The sequence below is a fragment of the Camellia sinensis genome, chromosome 5 (genome assembly GCF_055761805.1).
Source record: "Camellia sinensis isolate YWXY chromosome 5, ASM5576180v1, whole genome shotgun sequence".
Lineage (NCBI taxonomy): Eukaryota > Viridiplantae > Streptophyta > Magnoliopsida > Ericales > Theaceae > Camellia > Camellia sinensis.
In genome coordinates, this window is record NC_138965.1 from 134,426,981 (window position 1) to 134,448,565 (window position 21,585).

At 41.1% G+C, this 21,585-nt stretch overlaps 1 protein-coding gene across 1 annotated transcript; it reads left to right on the top strand.

The window, feature by feature from the left end:
- Positions 1 to 8,749: 8,749 nt before the first annotated feature.
- Positions 8,750 to 11,822, top strand: LOC114289374 (uncharacterized). The gene is made up of 8 exons (XM_082872115.1): positions 8,750 to 9,034; positions 9,183 to 9,345; positions 9,433 to 9,674; positions 10,011 to 10,232; positions 10,322 to 10,414; positions 10,499 to 10,603; positions 10,702 to 11,054; positions 11,558 to 11,822. Coding segments are annotated over exons 1-8 (1,464 nt in total). The 3' UTR covers positions 11,559 to 11,822.
- Positions 11,823 to 21,585: the final 9,763 nt, after the last annotated feature.

Below are 21,585 nucleotides of genomic sequence, written 5' to 3' on the forward strand. Positions count from 1 at the left end.
AACATCTTGACCCAAAACTGGTCATTTCATCTCTTTATCAAGAGGCATCTCATATTAAATATATAACACAACATATATCTCAACTTGTATCATTATTATGCATTATTCCTTTCAATGTTAACAATCCCCATATCATATTCAATTGCATGATGTATATAACACACTCAGCAATGTAATCAACATATGCAATGCTATACTAAACTTCTATAATGAAGCAAGTTTCAAGATACGCCCATTTACCAAAACATACTCAACGTTTTACAACTTAAGACATATGTAAAGCTCTTAAGTTCAACAATATTAGAAAATCTAAATACAAGATTACAAATGAATAAACATGTCCGGGTATTTTTCGCGGACTTCCAATTCACGCTCCCAAGTGGCTTCCTCCACTCCATGATGTTTCCACAAAACTTTTACCAAAGGGATGGTTTTGCCTCGCAAAACTTGATCCCGCCTATCCAAGACCCGAACTGGTCTCTCCTCATACGAGACATCCTCATCAACTACTAAATCGGTCCAATCCAACACATGTGATGGATCCGGCTCATACTTCCGAAGCATACTTACATGAAACACGTCATGTACTCCGGACAACTGCGGCGGCAAAGCTAAACGATAAGCAGCCTCGCCAATCCTCTCAAGGATCTCAAACGGACCAATGAACCGAGGGGACAACTTCCCTCTCTTCCAAAACCTCATCAAACCCCGTCTAGGTGATATCTTCAGAAAGACATGATCACCTACCGCAAACACCAAGGGTCTCCTCCTACGGTCGGCATAAGATTTCTGACGACTCTGTGCTGTAACAAGCCTCTTACGGATAAGCTCAACTTTCTCCGTCGTTTCCCTCACCAACTCCGGACCCAACAGAGGTGCATCACCCACCTCAGCCCAACAAACAGGAGATCTACACGGTCGGCCATACAAGGCCTCAAATGGTGCCATACCGATACTAGACTGGAAACTGTTGTTGTAGGCAAACTCTACCAACGGCAAGTGCCTCTCCCACGATCCACTAAAGTCTAGAACACAACCCCGAAGCATATCCTCAAGTATCTGAATAGTACGCTCGGACTGTCCGTCAGTCTGAGGATGATAAGCCGTGCTAAAGGTCAACTTAGTGCCTAAGGCACTCTGCCACAACCTAGCAGTAAAACGAGGATCTCTATTCGAGACAATCGTCACTGGAACCCCATGTAACCTCACTATGTCCCGAATGTACAAGTCGGCAAGATGATCTACCGAATCTCTCACGCGCATAGAAATGAAGTGCGCCGACTTAGTCAACCGGTCTACAACCACCCATATAGCATCACTACCCCGCTGTGTCCTCGGAAGACCCACAACGAAGTCCATAGTGACGTGTTCCCACTTCCACTCGGCAATAGGCAAGGGTTGCAACAAACCCGCTGGCCTCTGATGCTCGGCCTTCACTTGCTGGCAAGTAAGGCACTTAGATACAAAAGCTGCCACATCTCTCTTCATACCCCGCCACCAGAACTGGCGACCCAAATCCCGATACATCTTAGTGCCTCCCGGATGCACCGCAAGGCGTGAATGATGAAAATCTCGGAGTACCTCTTCTCGACACGACTCTGGTACAAACAGACGGTCTCGGTATCTCACACTTAGGTCGGGATACACTGCCAAACCCTTCTCAACCTTCCCACCAGAAATCTTCTCACGGAGGGTTTCTACTTCAAGGTCACCTCTCTGAGCCTCTAACACTCGAGTCACAAGTGTAGGCCGTGCAACAACAGAAAACAAGGCCGCAGCCTCAACGGATTCGCCCAGAAGTAAATCAAACTCCCCAAGTGCACCCAACATCTCCCATTCTCGGATAGCTATATTAGCTATGTCACCAACAGGTTTCCTGCTAAGGGCATCGGCCACCACATTGGCCTTTCCCGGATGATAATGCAACTCAAAATCATAATCCTCTATAAATTCCATCCACCGCCTCTGCCTCAAGTTCAAGTCTTTCTGTGTAAACAAATATTTCAGACTCTTATGATCCGAGAATACCTCAAATCTCTCACCATAAAGATAATGCCTCCAAATATTCAAGGCAAATATCACAGCTGCTAACTCTAGATCATGCGTAGGGTAATTTTGCTCGTGAATTTTCACCTGACGTGAGCCATAGGCAACTACTTTCCCTTCTTGCATTAACACACAACCCAGACCCTCTCGTGAGGCGTCACAATAGACTGCATAACCCAACCCTCTCTCCGGAATAATCAAGACCGGAGCGGTGGTCAGTCTAACTTTCAACTCCTGAAACGAATTTTCACAAGTCTCACTCCATACAAATTTGACTCCCTTCCGAGTCAATCTAGTCAAAGGCGAAGCTAATCTGGAGAAATCTTTCACAAACCGACGGTAATACCCAGCTAATCCCAGAAAACTGCGGATCTCAAATACACTCTTAGGCTGTGCCCAATCCTGCACTGCCTCTACCTTGGATGTATCAACAGACACTCCTTCACCGGATACTACATGGCCTAAGAATTTGACTTCTCTCAGCCAGAACTCACACTTCCCAAACTTGGCATACAGCCTATGAGCTCTAAGTAACTCAAGCACCACCCTCAAGTGTGACTCATGCTCCTCCTCAGAAGGCGAATAGATAAGGATGTCGTCCACAAAAACGACTACAAACCGATCCAAGAATTCCCGGAAGATCCGGTTCATCAAGTCCATAAAGACTGCCGGTGCATTGGTGAGTCCAAATGGCATCACCAGAAACTCATAATGGCCATACCGCGTACGGAATGTTGTCTTCGGAATATCCTCCTCTCTGACCCTCAACTGGTGGTAACCTGATCTCAAGTCTATCTTAGAGAAACAACGGGAACCCTTTAACTGGTCAAACAGATCATCTATACGAGGCATAGGGTACTTATTCTTAACCGCAGCCCGATTCAATTTTCGGTAATCTATACACAGTCTCAAAGCGCCTACTTTCTTTTTAACAAAGAGAGCTGGTGCTCCCCACGGCGAAACACTAGGACGTATAAAGCCCTTATCTAGCAACTCCTGGAGTTGGATCTTCAACTCAACTAACTCAGCTGGGGCAAAACGGTAAGGTGCCATAGAAATCGGCGCCGTGCCGGGCACCAGGTCAATAGAGAACTCAATCTCTCGATGCGGTGGCAAACCAACGAGATCCTCGGGAAAAACATCCGAGTACTCACAAACCACCCTTGGCAACACAATCTGAGTCTCAACATCCTCACTCATCGACAGGTTAGCAAGTAGACCACTAAGCTCACTCCGTCCTCGTGGAACATACCCCGGTGGCAACACATCACCAACCCGGTCCCCCAGAAAATGAAAATACTCTCCGCTCACGGTACAACAAGTGACCCTCTGGCGGTAGCAATCAATAACTGCCCGGTATGACGATAACCAATCCATACCCAAAATAACATCGAAACCCCTCATAGGCATAACTACAAAGGAAAATGGGATTCTATGATAATCAACCTCTATATCACAACCCCTAACGCCTTGTTTCAAAATCAATTCACCCCCAAGAGGTGACACCACACAAATAGGAGATGCTAACTGTGCTAACTCCAACTCCAAAACAGATGCAAATGCAGCAGACACAAAGGAATGAGATGCACCCGTATCAATCAAAACATTAGCAACCGAGTTGCAAAACAAAAAGGTACCTCTCACAACTGATGGTGCTGGCACAAGATCCTGCGCGGTAACAGCATACACGCGCCCAGACGACCTCTGATCAACTTGCTCAACCCTAGGAGCATAAGATTGCTGCACCGACTGAGACGATGAAGCCCCTCCCTGATTGGCCTTCGAGGCCTGACCCGACTGAGCTGGCTGCTGACCCTGAATCGGCCTCAAACCAGATGCACCAGATGTGCCACCCAACTGCGAGCAATACCTCTTCATATGCCCTGGCTGACCACACTGATAACACGAGAGTGGCTGACCTCTACCCTGACTCTGGCTCTGAGATCGAGCCAAAGAAGATGCTGCTCTCTGAACTCCTCCCCTCTGAGGACAAACTGGAGACTTGTGGCCCAGCTGGCCACACTTGAAACAGGTAATGTCCCCCTGACTGCCTTTCCCCGAACTAGCACTCGGTACAGGAAAAGTCGATCTAGAAAAGCTACCCTGAGACTGCTGGGGATTAAAACCCTTCTGTCTCCTACCATCATTCTGACTATCCTGACTCCTCTTGGAGCCCTTCTGCCCTTCCTCCTCCTCCTGCATCATGATTTCCATGTGGGCTGCAGCATCAACCATACGCCCATAATCCCAAATCATAGTTCCCCCAACTCTCAGCTTGAGGCCACGCCTCAACTTCTTCTCAAACTCAATACAGCGGCGTTCCTCAGACGCCACCAACTCAGGTGCAAACCTGGACAAACTAGTAAATGCAGCCTCAAACTCGGCCACTGAAGAACTCGACTGCTTAAGCTGACAGAACTGGTCTCTTAGCTTCTCCCTAACTGCTGGAGATAAAAACTTCTCCTGGAAAGCATTCACAAAAGCCTCCCATGTACCTCCTATACGACCCTTAGTAAACTTCCACCACTGACCCGCATCCCCCTTCAACTGGAAAGATGCCAAGGTCACTTTCAACCCCTCGTCTTCGATGCCAAGCATCTCAAACGTCTTCGTTGTCTGTTCGAGCCACTCATCTGCCTTAAGCGGCTCTTTTGGATCACCCACAAATTCATCCGGATTAGACCGGAAGAACTCCCTCTTCAGAAAGGAAGGTCCTGCATCAGCAGCAACAACCTGAGCTTGATTCTCAGCTCTGAGAATGCCTACTGACTCCCTGAATGCTCCTGCTATCTCTCGAGCTAAAGCGCCCATAGCCTGCTGGCCTACTGGCTCGGCCACATTAGCCTGGCCAATTTCCTCCTGAACTGCCGGAATCTCCTCTGGCACAGGCACCTCCTGCCTACCCGGCCTACCACGCCTACCGCGTCCTCGTCCTCGTCCTGACATCCTAATAAAGGAAACAGAGACATTAGCACATTAATAAATGTGCCGAAGCTAAACACTCGCGTCCTAATGCAATGGACAACAATAATACATTCCACGTAAGCACATAATCACATAAGCACCTACGAATTTCATTCCCGGATAATGATAGTCCCAATGCGTTACTATAGTTCCGGTTGGAAGCAGCAGTGATCAAGTGCCTTTCCAACAAGACTACTAGAAACTCAAGGGTCCAATCAACATCCCAGAAACTACTTTCCATACCCACATAATCACATAAACATGTTATCACATAAGCATATAACATTACACTAAGTCTCTATCAAACGAGACGAACCCAATGTGATACTAATCACTTCCCACGTACCCAAAGTATTCAAACCCGGTACGCTCTGATACCAAGTTGTAACGCCCTCAAAATTAACCCATTATATATCATTGACATGCATTAATTAAAGAAGACAATTTATTGATTCATTCATCAGAGTATCACTAAATGAAGCATTACAGGTAACATCGAATAAAATGCCCTACAGGCTTACATCTTTCCAAGCCAACACTTGGATACAAAAATATGAGTTCTAACTCAATACAAGAAAAGCCCTAGGCTTGAATGTATACATGTACTAATAAATAAAGACAATTAACTAAAGGTAGTCTTCTTCGATCCAAAAGCCAAACCCTCCCAAGCTAAGTCCTTGGAGGTAGTTTATCACCTGAACCTGAAAATGATGTTCCCATAAAGGGTGAGCCACAGCCCAGTAGAAATATACTAAACCACATATAGGCAATGAATAAAGCAATAGCATTCAACAGATGGTTAACCAAAATAATCAATTACTTCATTTTACAGTCTCATGACACTATTGCCAAAGATACGTTTTACTTTCCAATTTTATCAACATGGCTCAGAACCTGGCCAAACTTATAACAGTGAATCACATATATCATATTCACATCCTTCCAATATCAACAAACAAATGAGACTCAAGCTCAAATCAAACACTTCATACTTCCAAATTGATACACATTTTAGTGCTGTATCAATAAAACACTTCTATATAAATAAGCACACATAAAAGTGATGCTAATGGAGTCCATCCCCTATCTCCTCCCAAACAAAATCCGGTTTAGAGGTCCATCCCCTATCTTCCCCTAAACCGTGGAGTACATCCCCTATCTCCTCCCACACACAAAACAATGTATGCAAATGCAATGCTCAATCAATACACATATTTTCTGTATCAATGCCATAGTCAAAATTAATGACTTAACCAATGTGATTAGTTTCAGTTATTCCTAATCCACATGCAATGTCTACAACAATCACGACTATCCTCCACCGATAGCCCAAAACAGTTATTTCTAAACTGAAAATAACTATGTCAACAATTCAATAGACAAATGATACCAATTACCCAATTACGCCATTTAATCAATAAATTTCCCAATTCCATGAATTTAACCCTCTTTTCCCAATTCCATGAATTACTTATACAAATTAATTCAATAATACAACTAGGGTCTTTCCTAAAATTTGCCAAAGTATCCCCAACATATCAAAATACCAAAACTTAGAACAAAACCTATAAAATGGAGTAGGAAATCTCTACCTCGAAGAAAACAACACAAATGGTGAAGACAAAGATGAGTGCCCAAATACCAAAGTGCTCCAAATCGCCAAATGTTCAGATTAAATGAAAGCCCTCGACTCCCTCTATCTTTTTAATGAAGAATCTAGGGTAGAAACACACCCTAAGTGGATCAAATCTAAGAAAGAAGGTGAGTAGGGAGAGAGAGAAGTCGGACCTAGGGTTTGGAATCAAAAGAGAATGAAAAAGACTGATCAAAACCCGCTGCTGTGTATATAAACTGGACAGGCTCGCTCGAGCGAAGACATGGTCGCTCGAGCGACCAGACACAGAAAAGCAACGCTCGAGCCAAGGAAGCCTTGCTCGAGCCAACAACCCAAAAGCTCGCTCGAGCGAAAGAAAACTCGATCGAGCGAAGAACTCAAATCCACAGGTTTGTAACCAGACACACGCTCGAGCGAAGGAACTATTGCTCGAGCGAAGAACAAACTAACTCGCTCGAGCGAAGAAAATCTCGCTCGAGCCAAGAATGCACAGCTACAGGTCCAAATCAGATGCAACCTCTCGCTCGAGCGAACAACTCCTCGCTCGAGCGAAGAACCAAAAACCTGGACAGCAACACTTGGTTTCTAAACCCAACCAACCTGAAACAAACCTGCCCAACACATCCTCTAATTCCAAATGAGAAAAAAAAAAGGACAACAACAACAATTATAAAATGACAGAATCTACGGAACCTAAGTCCAAATACAATAATCAAATGGGAAAAGACCGGGGTCGCTATATCCTAAATACTTGACCATTGTCTTGGTAGAGTAATCAGTAATGATCAGGGTTGGTTGTGTGCTGATTATGATTTGTGAAATGCTTTTGCTCTTATGGCTAGAGTGGGTAAAGAATTGGGGGTTTGGTTTCTGCCTTTGCAGAGACCTCAAGGTCTCTATTTTATTTCAATAACTAGAGCAGTGAGAATGTCTATTGCTCTGCCCATGGCTCAGTTTTTACCACCCCATCCACATCCCATTAAGGGTGGTTCTAGACAGGTTGGTTTAAGTTTCCATTTCTTACCAAAGTGAGGTGCTGGGAGGAATGACTTAGGTGCTGACCTATTCATAGAAATTATTTCTAAAATGTGTCTGCCTCACAGAGTTGAACCGTCTTTATAACACTTGATGCCCAAAACTTTTGCTTACATAAGAATGCTTGCTGAAGTTTAATGGCATCGACTTATACAAGATGGCTGTATAATGTATGCCTACTTGTTTTAAAATGAAGATGATCAAAACATCAAAGGTTCCTATCTGACTTATGATGAATACAATCTAGTCATAGTTATGTTGCAAGAAGTTCATTGATGTCCCTTCATTGCTACTCAAAAAATAAAATCACGTGCATGAATGCTATGCTACTATGATGAACTGATCAGAGGAGTTGATCATAAAACATTTAAGTAACATTTGAAGGTTCAACTTGTTACACTTTGTCTCATTTGTAGGATAAATATAGCTTCCATATTCTTCATTCAACATATGATCATGGTCATGGCGTATTTGTTCTATTACTACCACTGTTGTACGGTTTCTCTGCATACTCTACCATATCTAAGCTGTTTTTCAAAACAAAAAAATGAAATTAAGTGCATATTTATTCTATTTCAAAATCAAGTTTAGTTAAAAAGTAATAAAATTCTATACATCGATATAGCAAAAAATAAATAAAAATACAAATATGGTTAGGATGTCTATGAAAAAATATTTTTAGAATTTGCAATATTGCATAATGTATACAATTAGAAAATCAAGTGTAATATATGATTAATGCAAGACATAATTATGTTAAGCATCAATGATCATCAATCCTAATTGGATTTAAAATATATGCAATACAGGAACATCACCTCTTTTAAGAAGAGGATCTCTTGTCTTGATTTTTTTTCCATGGAAACCTTCACTACTCTACAATATGATTTAAAATTTTTGCGTGAAATATTAATTCAAGGGATTGGAACTTCCTTGTTATGAAATATTTGGAGTTAAATTATATGCATTACAATTCGAAACATTGGGATTATGTTTGGGATTATGTTTTTCTTATTTTATTTAATGGTGAATAATTATATTGTCTATATTTTTCAATTAAAGTTGAATTATGTTATATAGTTGTAGAAAATGGTCAAAGGAAAAAGACAATGGCTGAAACCAGGTGATTTGAGAACTAAGAAGCTAACAGAATATGAGAAACAAAGAAATAAGCGAATCAAGAAGAACTATGAGGTAATGAACAATCTTGGAGTGAAGAATATTACAAATTCTTTGATGAGTGTGGTTCAGCCCAAATGTGCAAATGCAAAGGAAAAGGGAATTAGGGTTGAGGTAGATGATGATGATGAGTATAATCCGTCAGAGAGTGAGAACGATAGTGATAACGAGTCATTGGGTTCCTTTGATCGCAAGGTATTATATACATTATTTTATATTTGTGTGTGAACATATCATTTACTATTTAAATATCTTCTTCATATATCTTAAACATCATATCTTTTTTAAAATATATTTTAACTGTGTTAAATATCTTCTTTACTATTCGATTATGTTATTTCAGGAACAAGAGATGCCACCGGGGTTACGTTTACAGCCTTATTCGAGGCCATTAACTCCCACCCCAGAAGAAGGGATGGATCCCCCACGTCAAGAGATTGGTACCCAACCCTTACCACCTCATAATGTGCAACCTGTGCATGAGGTGACTGCATTTAGTAGTGTTGGTAAGTTTGCAAAGTTGTTTATATTTAATTTAAGGTCTAACTTGCATTTGTTTACTTATTAACTCAATTAACATTATGTCCTTACAGCATCACATGACAGACGTGGTCGTGGTCCAACACGCGGCATACAAACCCAACGCATTGTCCAGAAAACTGGAAAGATGTTGGTTCCTGTACCTGAACATTTCCGTGCGCCAGTGGGAGATCAAGCCTCTAAGTTGGCCTCCAAGATTGGCATAGAGGTTCGAACGCAATTACCAGACTTGAGCATTTGTAGGTGGAATAAGGTTCACGATGCTGATAAGAAGCCGATGATCCAACGCTTGGAGGTAATTATTGTCAAGTAAAAGAGGCATGACACATGAAAATTGAAATTGAAATTGAAATTGAAATTACATGGTAATTATTGTGCGAAAGAAATACTCTCTTTGTTAGGGTGATTACAAGAACTTGCTGCTAGAAAAACATGGACATCATATTCCTCTGTTAACACATCTGTTGCAACTGTTACAATATATAATGCCTGCATATCTAGGAATTAAATTGCAACTGTTAACACATCTGTTGATGCAATCTTTTTTTTCTTTGTTGTTTAATCAGGCTCATTGCTGCTTGTCTGAAATTTAGGTTATTTAACTTATAAAAAAAATGATTTGATTTTGTAGGATCAGTTTGATCTACAAGGCAATCCGAGTGATGTAGCAAGGACTTTAAACACACAGTTTGGTCGGCGATTGAGTAGCTTCACCTATAGGTTGCACAAACAATACAAGCAACTTAAGGATGCAAGAGGGGAGGAGTACGCGAGAAGCCACCCACCTACAAGTGTTACTCTTAATCAATGGACATCTCTAATTGACAAGAAGTGGAATAGTAAAGAATTCATGGTATAATGTTTTATGTTAATTGTCAAAAATTAATTTTCTTCTTACTAATGTTAAGTTTTGTTGTTTTTATTGGTGTTTCAATCGTGTAGGAACAATCACTAACTAATGTGAATAATAGGATGCAAATGAAAACAAAACATAGATGTGGATCAAAATCAATCCCGGTTAGGGTGCACAGCTCGGTGTGTTCTGCTATTTTATTTTATCAGATTAGTAGGCTTTGTTATTTAAATATTTGAAATAACATTCAAAAACAAATGAATCAGATAATTGCAAATGGAGAAGTTCCTGATTTGGCAAAGTTTTACAAGTCCATCCACTATAATTCGAACACACATGAATGGATTTCGTCGGAGAGCCAAGCTAATTATGTATGTACAAGGCAATGCATATTAATTTTGATAAAATTATTTATTTGCTTTGTAGGGTAGAATAACTAATAATTGTTCGATTTATTTTAAATTAACAGGACAACATGATAAAGACGCAAGCCGAACACCTCTCGCAGACTGGTGTGATCCCTTTAAGCCAAGAGGAGTTGTCAGTTAAGGTGCTTAAGCCAAGGTCAGGTCATGTGAAAGGACTCGGCTTGAGGCCTTCTTCTTCTATGAAGACTACTGTTGTACCTGCTGAAAATAGTGACTATGTTCAACGCCTTGAGATGCAAATAGCACAGCAAAATGAACAAATTGCAAGGTTTCAAAAGTCAGAGAAGAAACAAAGCAAGAAGATACAAAGTATCATAGAGTGTTTGACGCAGAAAGGTATCACGGGAAATTTTGAGAATAGGGAAAGTTCAGATTCTGATGAACAAGCTTCTTGGTTAGTATATTATGTTTATATGTTAATTTAGTAGAACATTTCTTCTTTAACTAGGGTAGAATAAAAAACTACTTTTGACATTTAGGCACAAGGTCCCGGGAAAATAGTGAAGTATGCATCTAAAGGCCCGAAAAACATCACAAACACCTTGAGATTATCAGAAATTATCACGAACACTTTGGGAGGAATCAACATAAGTTGTGAAAACTTACAGAACAATCATAGGACTCTCGGTTGGAAAACATTTAGGCTTGAAAATAGGCCGTTAGGGAGTAAAATCTTGAAATAGTCGTTAAAAGGCCAAGAAATATTATGAACACCTTGGGAGGAACTAATGTAAGCTGTAAAAATTTACGGAACAAGCACGGTAAAAATTTGGTTTAAAATTTACTTTGAAATTTTTATTTTTTTCTCTTATAGGTTGCATATTAACATATTTAGTGAATGGTTACCTTAACCTTTTGTTGTTGTCTTTTTTTTCTTTTTTCTTTTTTAAATGGCAGATTGGAGATGAACGAATTTGGTAACCTGCATAGCAAGAGTTTTTTGTTGATATTACCAGACACATCCATGTAGTTGTACTTTTTGTTGATATTACCAAACATGTATTTTGACTATGTTGTTGTGGGCTATGATTATATTGTGATGGATTTTATCTTTTTGTTGATATTTTATTGAATAGATTAAAATGAACAGGTTTTTGTTGATATTACCAAATGAACAGGTTTTTGTAATGATTTGTAATGGATATTATATTCAGCAGGTTATTAAAATGCACAAGTTAATTTTATATTGATTTGTATTAAATATTTTATTTAATAGATTATTAAAATGTACAGGTATTGTTTATTGAAAAAAATATATAAATTGCAAATATAACCCTCCCCTCAATTTTTAAAAATTATTTATTATTGGTGACGAAAAAAATTGACACTAAAACTTTCTAATCCAAACAAATAATTTTGTCACACATATTTACTATTTCATCACTAAATTAAAATATTTCTTGACAAAAAGTTTTCGTCACTGAAGGGTCTTTTCTTTCATCTTTTGGTGACGATATTTTCGTTACTAAAAACTTTATCACTATTTTTAATGACGAAATATTTTGTCATCCAAAATAAATATAATAAAATTTTATTTAATTTTGGTGACGAAATGGATATTATAGATGACAAAATATTTAACATTTAGTGACGAAATATTTCGTCACCAAATGCCAATAATAGGTGACAAAATAAATTTTCGTCACCGGGTACTTTTAGTGACGACGAATTGGGGACGAACGTGGTGACGAAATTATTTCGTCACGGATCAATTTGGTGACGAAAATTTCACTATTGGAGACGAAGTGATTTTGTCATTAAAGTACCATTTTGTTGTAGTGCAATTTTGAAGTCCTCTTTGTTGAGGCAAAAGAACCATCAACGCAATTGCTTGATAATTGGCTTGAATTTCATCTGTAAGGATTTTTCAATCCTTGCTGGCACGCTCGCATTTATGATATTTTCCTTCGTAGGAAAAATAAGCCAACAGACTATTTTTGCCTGGGATTAAAAAGTCTCGTTTGGGAAGAGTTTTTTGACTTTTTAACTTTTTATGAGATAAAGAATGTAATGATTGTATGTTGGATGTGATGTTTTATCTTATTAGATTAAAAAGTCTATTTTTATCTTTTTGTGACTAAAATAACCCCAAACCCAACCCATCTTCCTAAATAAGTGCTAATGAAAATGCTTTTAGCTCAGTTTTTAGACCCATTAACCCTATTTGGTGCAATTTATGATATTACTTATAATTTTTTTATTTTAAATGTGTTAAGGTGTTTGAAACAATTTCTATTAATAGTTTATGTGGCAAAGATATTTTTTTAAAAAATAATTATTTAAGAAGTAAGGAAAAATGTATTTTTAGCTTCTACTTCATTAGCATTTAGCTTGCAATCAGTTGCACCAAACAAGCCTATTAAGATTCGTTTGGAAAGTATGTTAGCTTTTTGACTTTTTAACTTTTTTAATTATTTTAGCTTTGGGCTAAAAAATCTCGTTTGGGAAGGACTTTTTATTTTTTTAACTTTTTTGTGAGAGAAAGAATGTAATGATTATGGATTGGATGTGATGTTTTGTTTTTTGTGGCTATTTTAGCTAAAAAAGCCCAAGGTTTGGCTTCTCAAACGAAGCCGATCCCCTTTCCAATATTAAAAACTAGTGGTTACCCGTGCGATGCACAGGATTTTAGAAAGTCAATAATTACTTTAAAAAAATTTGCTATTTGTTTATATTTCTTAATATTTTTATTTGGTTTGTGTATATAAATCTTATTTCACATCATTAAAAATATTTAATATTTCACATTATTGAAAATTTTAAAAAAGTATCATACATTAGTAAATCATCACATATATAATAGCTAATTTATCTAAAAATTACTTCAGAAAACCAAAAGTAGAGTAACAAAGGCATATTATAATTAATCAAAATGACTAATATATTAAATAAAAGTAACACTAATTTTGCTTAATCAATAGTAGATATTACAGTAATCATCTCATATAATATAATAAATTAAAATAAAATTAATTTTAATTCCCATTATATTTAGTTAATGGGTGATTAAAATTTTTTACATGCTATTTGTTTTTTCGTTATATTGATTCATTAAACACAAATAGGTTTGGAATGATTATAAAAAAAATTTTAAAAAAATGTTTGAAAATGCATTATACTTGAATTGACAAACATAAAGAATATAAATATTTAAATTATTCAAAAAAAAATTAACATTTTAAATATGAGATATCTTCCATTTGCTCAAACTCTGAATCTAAATAAATAAATAAATAATTTAAACAAAGAAGAAATTTGTGGTTTAGTTCTCAAAGGAAATGAGTTACTAAAAATAAATTTAATCATGAATTATTTCAATAGGATAATCAACAATAAAAAATCAACTGATGAATACATTTAAAGTATAACCCATATCCAATAAATTTTGATTCTTCATTTTCAATCTAACATCTACATCAAAAAAAAAAAATTAAACACAAATAATCAATAAGTGAGAGAGTTACAAATTGATAATAGCAGTGTTTTTATAAATATAAAAAAAGAATAAAATCTCAATTAAATGACAAATTATTAACAAAAAGAAAGTGAGAGTGTAATTTATGTAAAAAATTGGGCCGAGCTGGGTAATGGGCCGTTATGAGCCGCAGTACAAAGGGTCGAGTAAAATGGCCATGTAAGTTACTCCGGTCGAGTGAATATTTTGAAGTTAGTCTGGTCCTAAGGCCGTAAAGCTAGTCCGGTCCGACAGAAGATCGAAGTTAGATCGGTCTAACGGTGCATTGGAGTTAGGCCGGTCTTGGAGTTACACCGGTCATGACATGTTAGTTCGGTCTAACAACGCCATGGGTTGTGCATGAGAAGCCGACGTAAGAGTAGTAAAAGGAAGAGCTAGTTCGGCTTATTCTGCGGCTATGTATAGTCATGTTTACTTCGGTCATATTGGAGTTCGGCCATGATAAAACCATCTTACTTGGTTTAAGCAGTGAGTGGGGTGTTGAAGGATAAGCATTATCTTTCAAGAGTATGAATCCTAGGAGGACTCTGCATGGAGAAGTAAAAGTCCTACTAGGATTGTGCCGCACGGAACCTATAAAAGCTCACAAACATCACCTTTGGAGAGGTAACACACAACTTTGCTTTCTGAATACACAGAGCTTTTGTCTATTTGTCAAGCTTACTGACTTAGGCATCGGAGAGGTTTCCGGCACACACCCGCCGGCTAGCTCACGTTTGTGTTTTCAGGTGATAAAGCGACGACGTACAGAGGAGCACAGACTTGATCAACAGGATTATACGAAAAGGTTTATTTCTTTCCCGTACAATTGGCGCCGTCTGTGGGAATTTCAGACAGGACAAAACCTCTTGATCAAGCTTTACCTCTTTAGGAACAATGGCGCACATTGAAGAATTACCACAGTCCGCCATTGACGGGCAAACACCAGATGGGGGTGGTAGGCGTAAAAGATTACCTTCTATCCCTCCCATGGCAGACTTGGAGCCCCAACGACATAACTCCAGGAGAGATACTAGGGGGAGGCGGACTCACAGCCCCCATCACTCTCATTCACAAAGTCCTGACAGACAAAGGCGGAGGATCGATCCTCAAGTTCTGGAGGACCGCGTGAAGGAGCAAGACGAATTAATAAGGAAGATGGCGGCGGACATAGGGACCTTGAAACGCCAGATAACGGGAAAAGGAGTGGCGACAGGAGAGGGGCGCAAAAACAAGACGCCCCCTCGCCGCTCAGAAGACCATGGAAGATATTCCACACCATCACAAGCAGAGAGTAGAAGCCTCAGGATAAGCGATACTCAGTCTAGAACCTCCAGAACTCGTTACTCCAAGTCTGAGAGAACGAGATCATTGAGGTCTTACACAGAGGGAAGTACCTATCGACCCTCACACTCGCACCAGACATCATCCAAATAGACGGAGTTGCCTAAATCATCCGATTTGCAGATCATTTGGAAGAAAAGGCACGATGGAAGGAGGATACCAGGGCGCGCGACCCTCGCAGAGTTTCTGCCCTTCAACGATTGGCTCCTCGATCGCATGAAAGCGTCGAGGTTGGAATGTCATTACCACGCCCTGCCTACGAACCAACGAACAAGGCATTAGCAAGGCTGCAGACCTCACCGTTCGTTCCGGCAATCGAAAATGCGCCCCTACCTACAGGCTTCCTTCAGCCCAAATTCACTACGTATGAGGGGAAGACAGAACCCTACATTCACCTAAGCCATTTCTGCCAGGTTATGGCGGTATATCGGCGAAATGAGGCTCTAATGTGCATCCTCTTCCCGTCAAGCCTTGGCGATCTAGGCTTGACTTGGTTTGAGAAACTTCCACAAGGCAGCATAGCCTCCTGGGCACAATTGGCAGAAGCGTTTGTCACAAGGTTCAGAACAAACACCAAAACCCCAGTGGAGATCGACCAGCTACTCTCCATTGACATGGGCGAAAAAGAGACACTAAAGTCCTATAATAGCCGCTACTGGGAGACATTCAACCAAATTGGGGACAGCCTTACCAATCTCGCCATTGCACAGTATAAAAGAGGTCTACCAGTCGGGAATAGACTAAGGGACTCAATCACCATGACACCACCCCTCACCATGGAAGCCTTGATGGAAAGAGTGCATCAGCATATCAGGGTAGAAGAAGATGGTGCACGTGCCAAAATAAAATCTGGCACGACCACAGTACCAGAAAAGAAAACCTCAGCAAAGGTCAATGTGGTAGATCGTCAGAACAGAAACGGACGTGGCAGGCGTGACAATGGAGAGGACCCAGATAAAAGATGGTTAAGGGTCCGCACGGCCATAACCACGGTATTCAAGAAACCGATCTATCGAATTCTAAGTGAAATAAGAGATAAGCCTTTCGTCAGATGGCCAGCCAAACTAGGGGAAGCGCAGAAGGACTATAACGAAAGATCACGGTGCACCTTCCATAAAGAAAAGGGGCACCGCACTGAAAATTGCACGCCATTGAGACAGCACCTGGAGGAGCTGGTGGCAGCAGGACACTTGGATAAGTACATTGAAGGAGGGACGCAACCAGCCCCCCAAGACCATAATAACCCCAACAGGATGCCAGTCGACGCCCCACCTCAAGGCATTATCAATGTGATACATGGAGTCTTTGAACCTGAGCGTGTATGCGAGCTCAGGGAATCAATCAAAAAGGCTGAACACTTAAGAGAGGTGCTAAGTGCCCAACCTGCCATCAAGAAGGGGAAGACAGAGGCCACAAATGTCAAGTCTTTTTCGGATAAAGACTTGGAACGGATATATTGCCCTCACAACGATGCCCTGGTCGTCACTCTCCGAGTCAAGGATTTTGACGTCAAGCGGATTCTGATTGACCAAGGTAGTTCATGTGAGATCATGTACTACGAAACATTTAAACAATTGAAGCTGCAAGACAAAGACTTGGCGCCTGCCGTATCTCCCCTAATTGGATTCAACTCCATGCCAGAGTGGCCCGTCAGTAAAATAATTCTTCCAGTTAGAGCAGGAAGCGTAACGAAACAAGTGGAGCTATGGGTATTGAAAGTCCCCTCCATTTACAACATCATCTTGGGCAGAACATGGCTGTATGCCGTGCGATCAGTAGCGTCATCTTACCACCAAGTAATGCGGTTCCCCAACGATACCGGCGTAATTGAAGAAGTCTATGGCGACCAGATCATGTCAAAGCAATGTTTCGTCACGGTGAATGGCAGCCGCGCTGCCAAAGGATACGTTCATTCGGTGGAAGAACCTGAGAGCAATGAGCTATTCGCAGATGTTGGCAAAGCGGCAGATCAGAAAGTAGTGGAGGACTTGGTAGAGGTGAGAATAGATGAAAAGAACCCGGATAAGTTCTTTTTGCTCGGTTCATCATTGTCCAGCACTGAGAGATTAGAGGTCTTAGAATTCTTAACCTCTAACATCGAAGTATTCGCCTGGACGCCCTACGACATGCCAAGCATTGATCCAAACTTCATCTGTCACCAACTCAATGTCCACCCATCCGCCAGACCAATCATCCAACGCACACGCAGATCGGCACTCCACCACGCCGAGATAGTGGCGGAAGAAGTAGGTAACCTGCTGGAGGCAGGAGCAATTAGAGAAGTGCACTACCCAAGATGGATCTCTAACACAGTCGTAGTGCCAAAAAGAATGGCAAATGGCGTGTCTGCGTCGACTATAAAACAGTCAACAAGGCGTGCCCAAAAGACAACTTTCCTCTACCACGGATAGATCAACTGGTAGACCTAACGGCGGGGCACAACCGACTTAGCTTTCTGGATGCATACAGAGGCTACCACCAAATCGCCATCCATGAACCAGACTAGGAGGTCACATCCTTTACAACGCCAAGAGGACTATACTGTTACAAGGTCATGCCCTTTGGCCTAAAGAACGCAGGGGCAACATTCCAACGAATGGTCACCAAGATGTTTGAACCATTGTTAGGAAGAACGATGGAGGCTTACATCGACGACATGGTGGTCAAAAGTAAGGATGAGAATGACCATCTCAAGGACCTAGGAGAGATGTTTGAAATCCTGAAGAAGCACAAGTTGCGCCTCAATGCATCCAAGTGTGCATTCGGAGTAGGATCTGGCAAATTCCTGGACTTCCTTGTGACCAACTGGGGTATAGAAGCGGACCCCTCCCAGATCAAAGCAATTCAAGATTTGGAGAGACCAAACTCAGTAAAAGAAGTGCAGCATCTCACCGGCATGGCAGCCGCACTCAATCGGTTCATAATCCGATCGTCAGACAGACTACGACCATTCTTTCAAGCTTTAAAAGCCAAGTTCGAATGGGACGAAGAATGCAACCAAGCTCTGGAAAGCCTGAAAGAATATATGTCCTCTCCACCATTGCTGGCTACCCCAATACCAGGAGAAGAACTCTTCCTATACCTTGCAGTCTCTCAGCACGCAATTAGCGCAGTGTTGGTCCGTGCGGAAGGAATTCAACATCTGCCCATCTATTATGTCAGCAAGACATTGCTGGGAGCCGAAACAAGGTATTTGCCACTGGAAAAACTGGCATTAGCCTTGATGATGGCCTCCAGGAAATTGGCACACTACTTTCACGCCCACACCATAGTCGTCCTCACAGCTTTCCCACTAAAAGCTTTGTTTGAGAGGGTGAACTTTTCTGGGCGAATTTTGAAGTGGGCAGTAGAGCTGGGACAATTCGACGTCAAGTTCCAACCTAGAACCGCAGTAAAGGCCCAATCTTTGGCAGACTTCGTCACAGAGTTTACTCCTGGAAGTCATCATATCTGCCCAGTCGACCTAACTGACACAACCAAACTAGAGATGGAAGTTGACGCCGGAATAGCGCAACCCCTAGCAGAAGGTACTCAATCAGACTCCAAGGCAGACCAGACTAAAGACAGCAAAGAAGAAGCAAACCAAGCTACAACAAACCAAGACTCACCAACAAATAAAGACTTGGTTCAATCAGATAGCGAGGGGCAGACAGCAAGCATGGACCTTGAAGAAAACACCAGCAACATTCTTGACCCCACGACATCATCCGACCCCTCCACTTGCTGGAAGTTGTTCGTTGGTGAGATGTGGAAGCTCTTTATGGATGGAGCATCCAACCGGCATGGTGCAGGACTTGGCATAGTCCTCATCTCACCAGACGGCCTGGTTGTGGAGCAAGCAATCAACCTTGGCTTCCCAGCATCAAACAACGAAGTGGAATATGAAGCACTTCTAGCAGGACTCAAATCAGCATACCACATGAAGGCCACCGAGTTAATGGTCTACAACGACTCATAGTTGGTGGTAAACCAAATTTCTGGCGACTATGAAGCAAAGGATGATAGGATGGCCAAGTACCAAGAATTGGTCAGAACAGAAATCAATAAATTTGAAGTAGTGAGGATAGAACAGATAGGCAGGGAAGAGAACGGCAGAGCAGACGAACTAGTAGGCTTTGCTTCAATGGCAGATACATCCATCCCTCATCCATTGCTCATCGACTACTTGCCAAGACCAAGCATCAAAGACCCCGAAGCAGAAGAAGTATGCTGCGCCGATCTAGGCCCCTCATGGATGGATCCCATCATACTATTCTTGAAAGATGACGTCCTACCGGAAGAAAAGAAAGAAGCCAACAAAATTAGAGCAAAGTCATAGCGATTTTGGCTCTCCCCATCTTTGGCATTATACAAAAAGTCGTTCTCAGGACCTTATCTAAAGTATGTCCACCCCAGCAAAGTGGAAGCATTCTTGTACGAGATACACGAAGGGGTGTGCGGAAGCCATCAAGGAGGAAGATCGCTAGCTTATAGGGCCATTTCACAGGGATACTGGTGGTCATACATGCAGGCAGACTCAGAGAAATATGTGAAAAAGTGCAAGAAATGCCAAAAATTCGCACACCAAATACATCAACCAGCTAGAGAACTCCTACCATTGACTAGCCTATGGCCTTTTGCAATGTGGGGCTTGGACATAGTAGGACCACTTCCAACAGTACCCGGCAACAGGAAGTTCTTTCTCGCAGCAACAGACTACTTCACAAAGTGGGTGGAAACAGAAGCATTGGCATCAATCAAGAAAAAAGATGTGAAGAAGTTTGTCTGGCAAAATATCATTACTCGATTCAGCATACCTAAAGCCCTCATATCAGACAACGGCACCCAGTTTGATAGCAAAATTTTCAGAAGCTTTTGTGAAGAATACAAGATAGAGTTCTACAATTCTACACCAGCGTATCCTCAGGCAAATGGCCAAGCAGAAGCATCAAATAAAGTTGTCTTGGATGGACTGAAGAAAAGGTTAGAGAAGGCAAAAGGCATGTGGGCGGAAGAACTTCCTTATGTTTTATGGGCTTACCGCACCGCACCACACCTCGATGATCAACAGGAGAAACACCATTCTCCTTAGCCTACGGAATGGAAGCAGTAATCCCACTGGAAGTTGGCCTCCCCACAATTCGAAGCGATAATTTCGATCCCGACTTGAATGAAGAGGCCATAACATTGGAGCTTGACCTCGCCGAAGAAATAAGAGAAAGAGCACTAGTCCACATTGCCTCATATCAACAAGAGTTATCCAGGAAATACAACAAAACGGTGCATCCAAGACAATTCAAGATCGGAGATTGGGTACTGCGCAAAGTGATGGGAAACACCTTGATACCAGGAGATGGCAAGTTAGGGCCAAATTGGGAAGGTCCTTACAAAGTGGTTGGGTTAGCAGGCAAAGGGGCATACCACCTACAAGACAAGGACGGCAAAGCAATCCCTAGGCCATAGAACACCGCCAATCTCAAGTTATTTTATTTTTAGCTTTTCTCTTTCAAACATATGAAATTTTTTCTTTCCTCAATAAAACAAATCGATTCTTTTCAGCATAAGTTATTCTCTGTAAAAGTTAGCTTTAGTGAAGTTAGGGATATTGCAAACATTATTCTAAGTTGGCCGGAAAAAACTAACTTAGAGGTTGGCTGGATTAAACCAACACCCCTCCTAAGCCCAGGATAAGGATCCAGGTTGCAGGACGTTTGGTCGGAATAACCAAACATTATTCTAAGTTGGCTGGAAAAACTAACTTAGAGGTTGGCTGGATTAAACCAACACCCCTCCTAAGCCTAGGATAAGGATCCAGTCTGCAGGACATTTGGTCGAAATAACCAAACATTCTTTTCTAGGTTGGCTGGATTAAACCAACTCTTAGTACTCTTTGGCCGAAGTAAGGACATAGGCTAAAGGATGGTTGGCTGGATTAAACCAACTCTTAGTACTCTTTAACCGAAGTAAGGACATCGGCTAAAAGAGTGGTTGGCTGGATTAAACCAACTCTTAGTACTCTTTAGCCAAAGTAAGGACATCGGCTAAAATAGTGGTTGGCTGGATTAAACCAACTCTTAGTACTCTTTGGCCGAAGTAAGGACATAAGCTAAAGGATGGTGGGCTGGATTAAACCAACTCTTAGTACTCT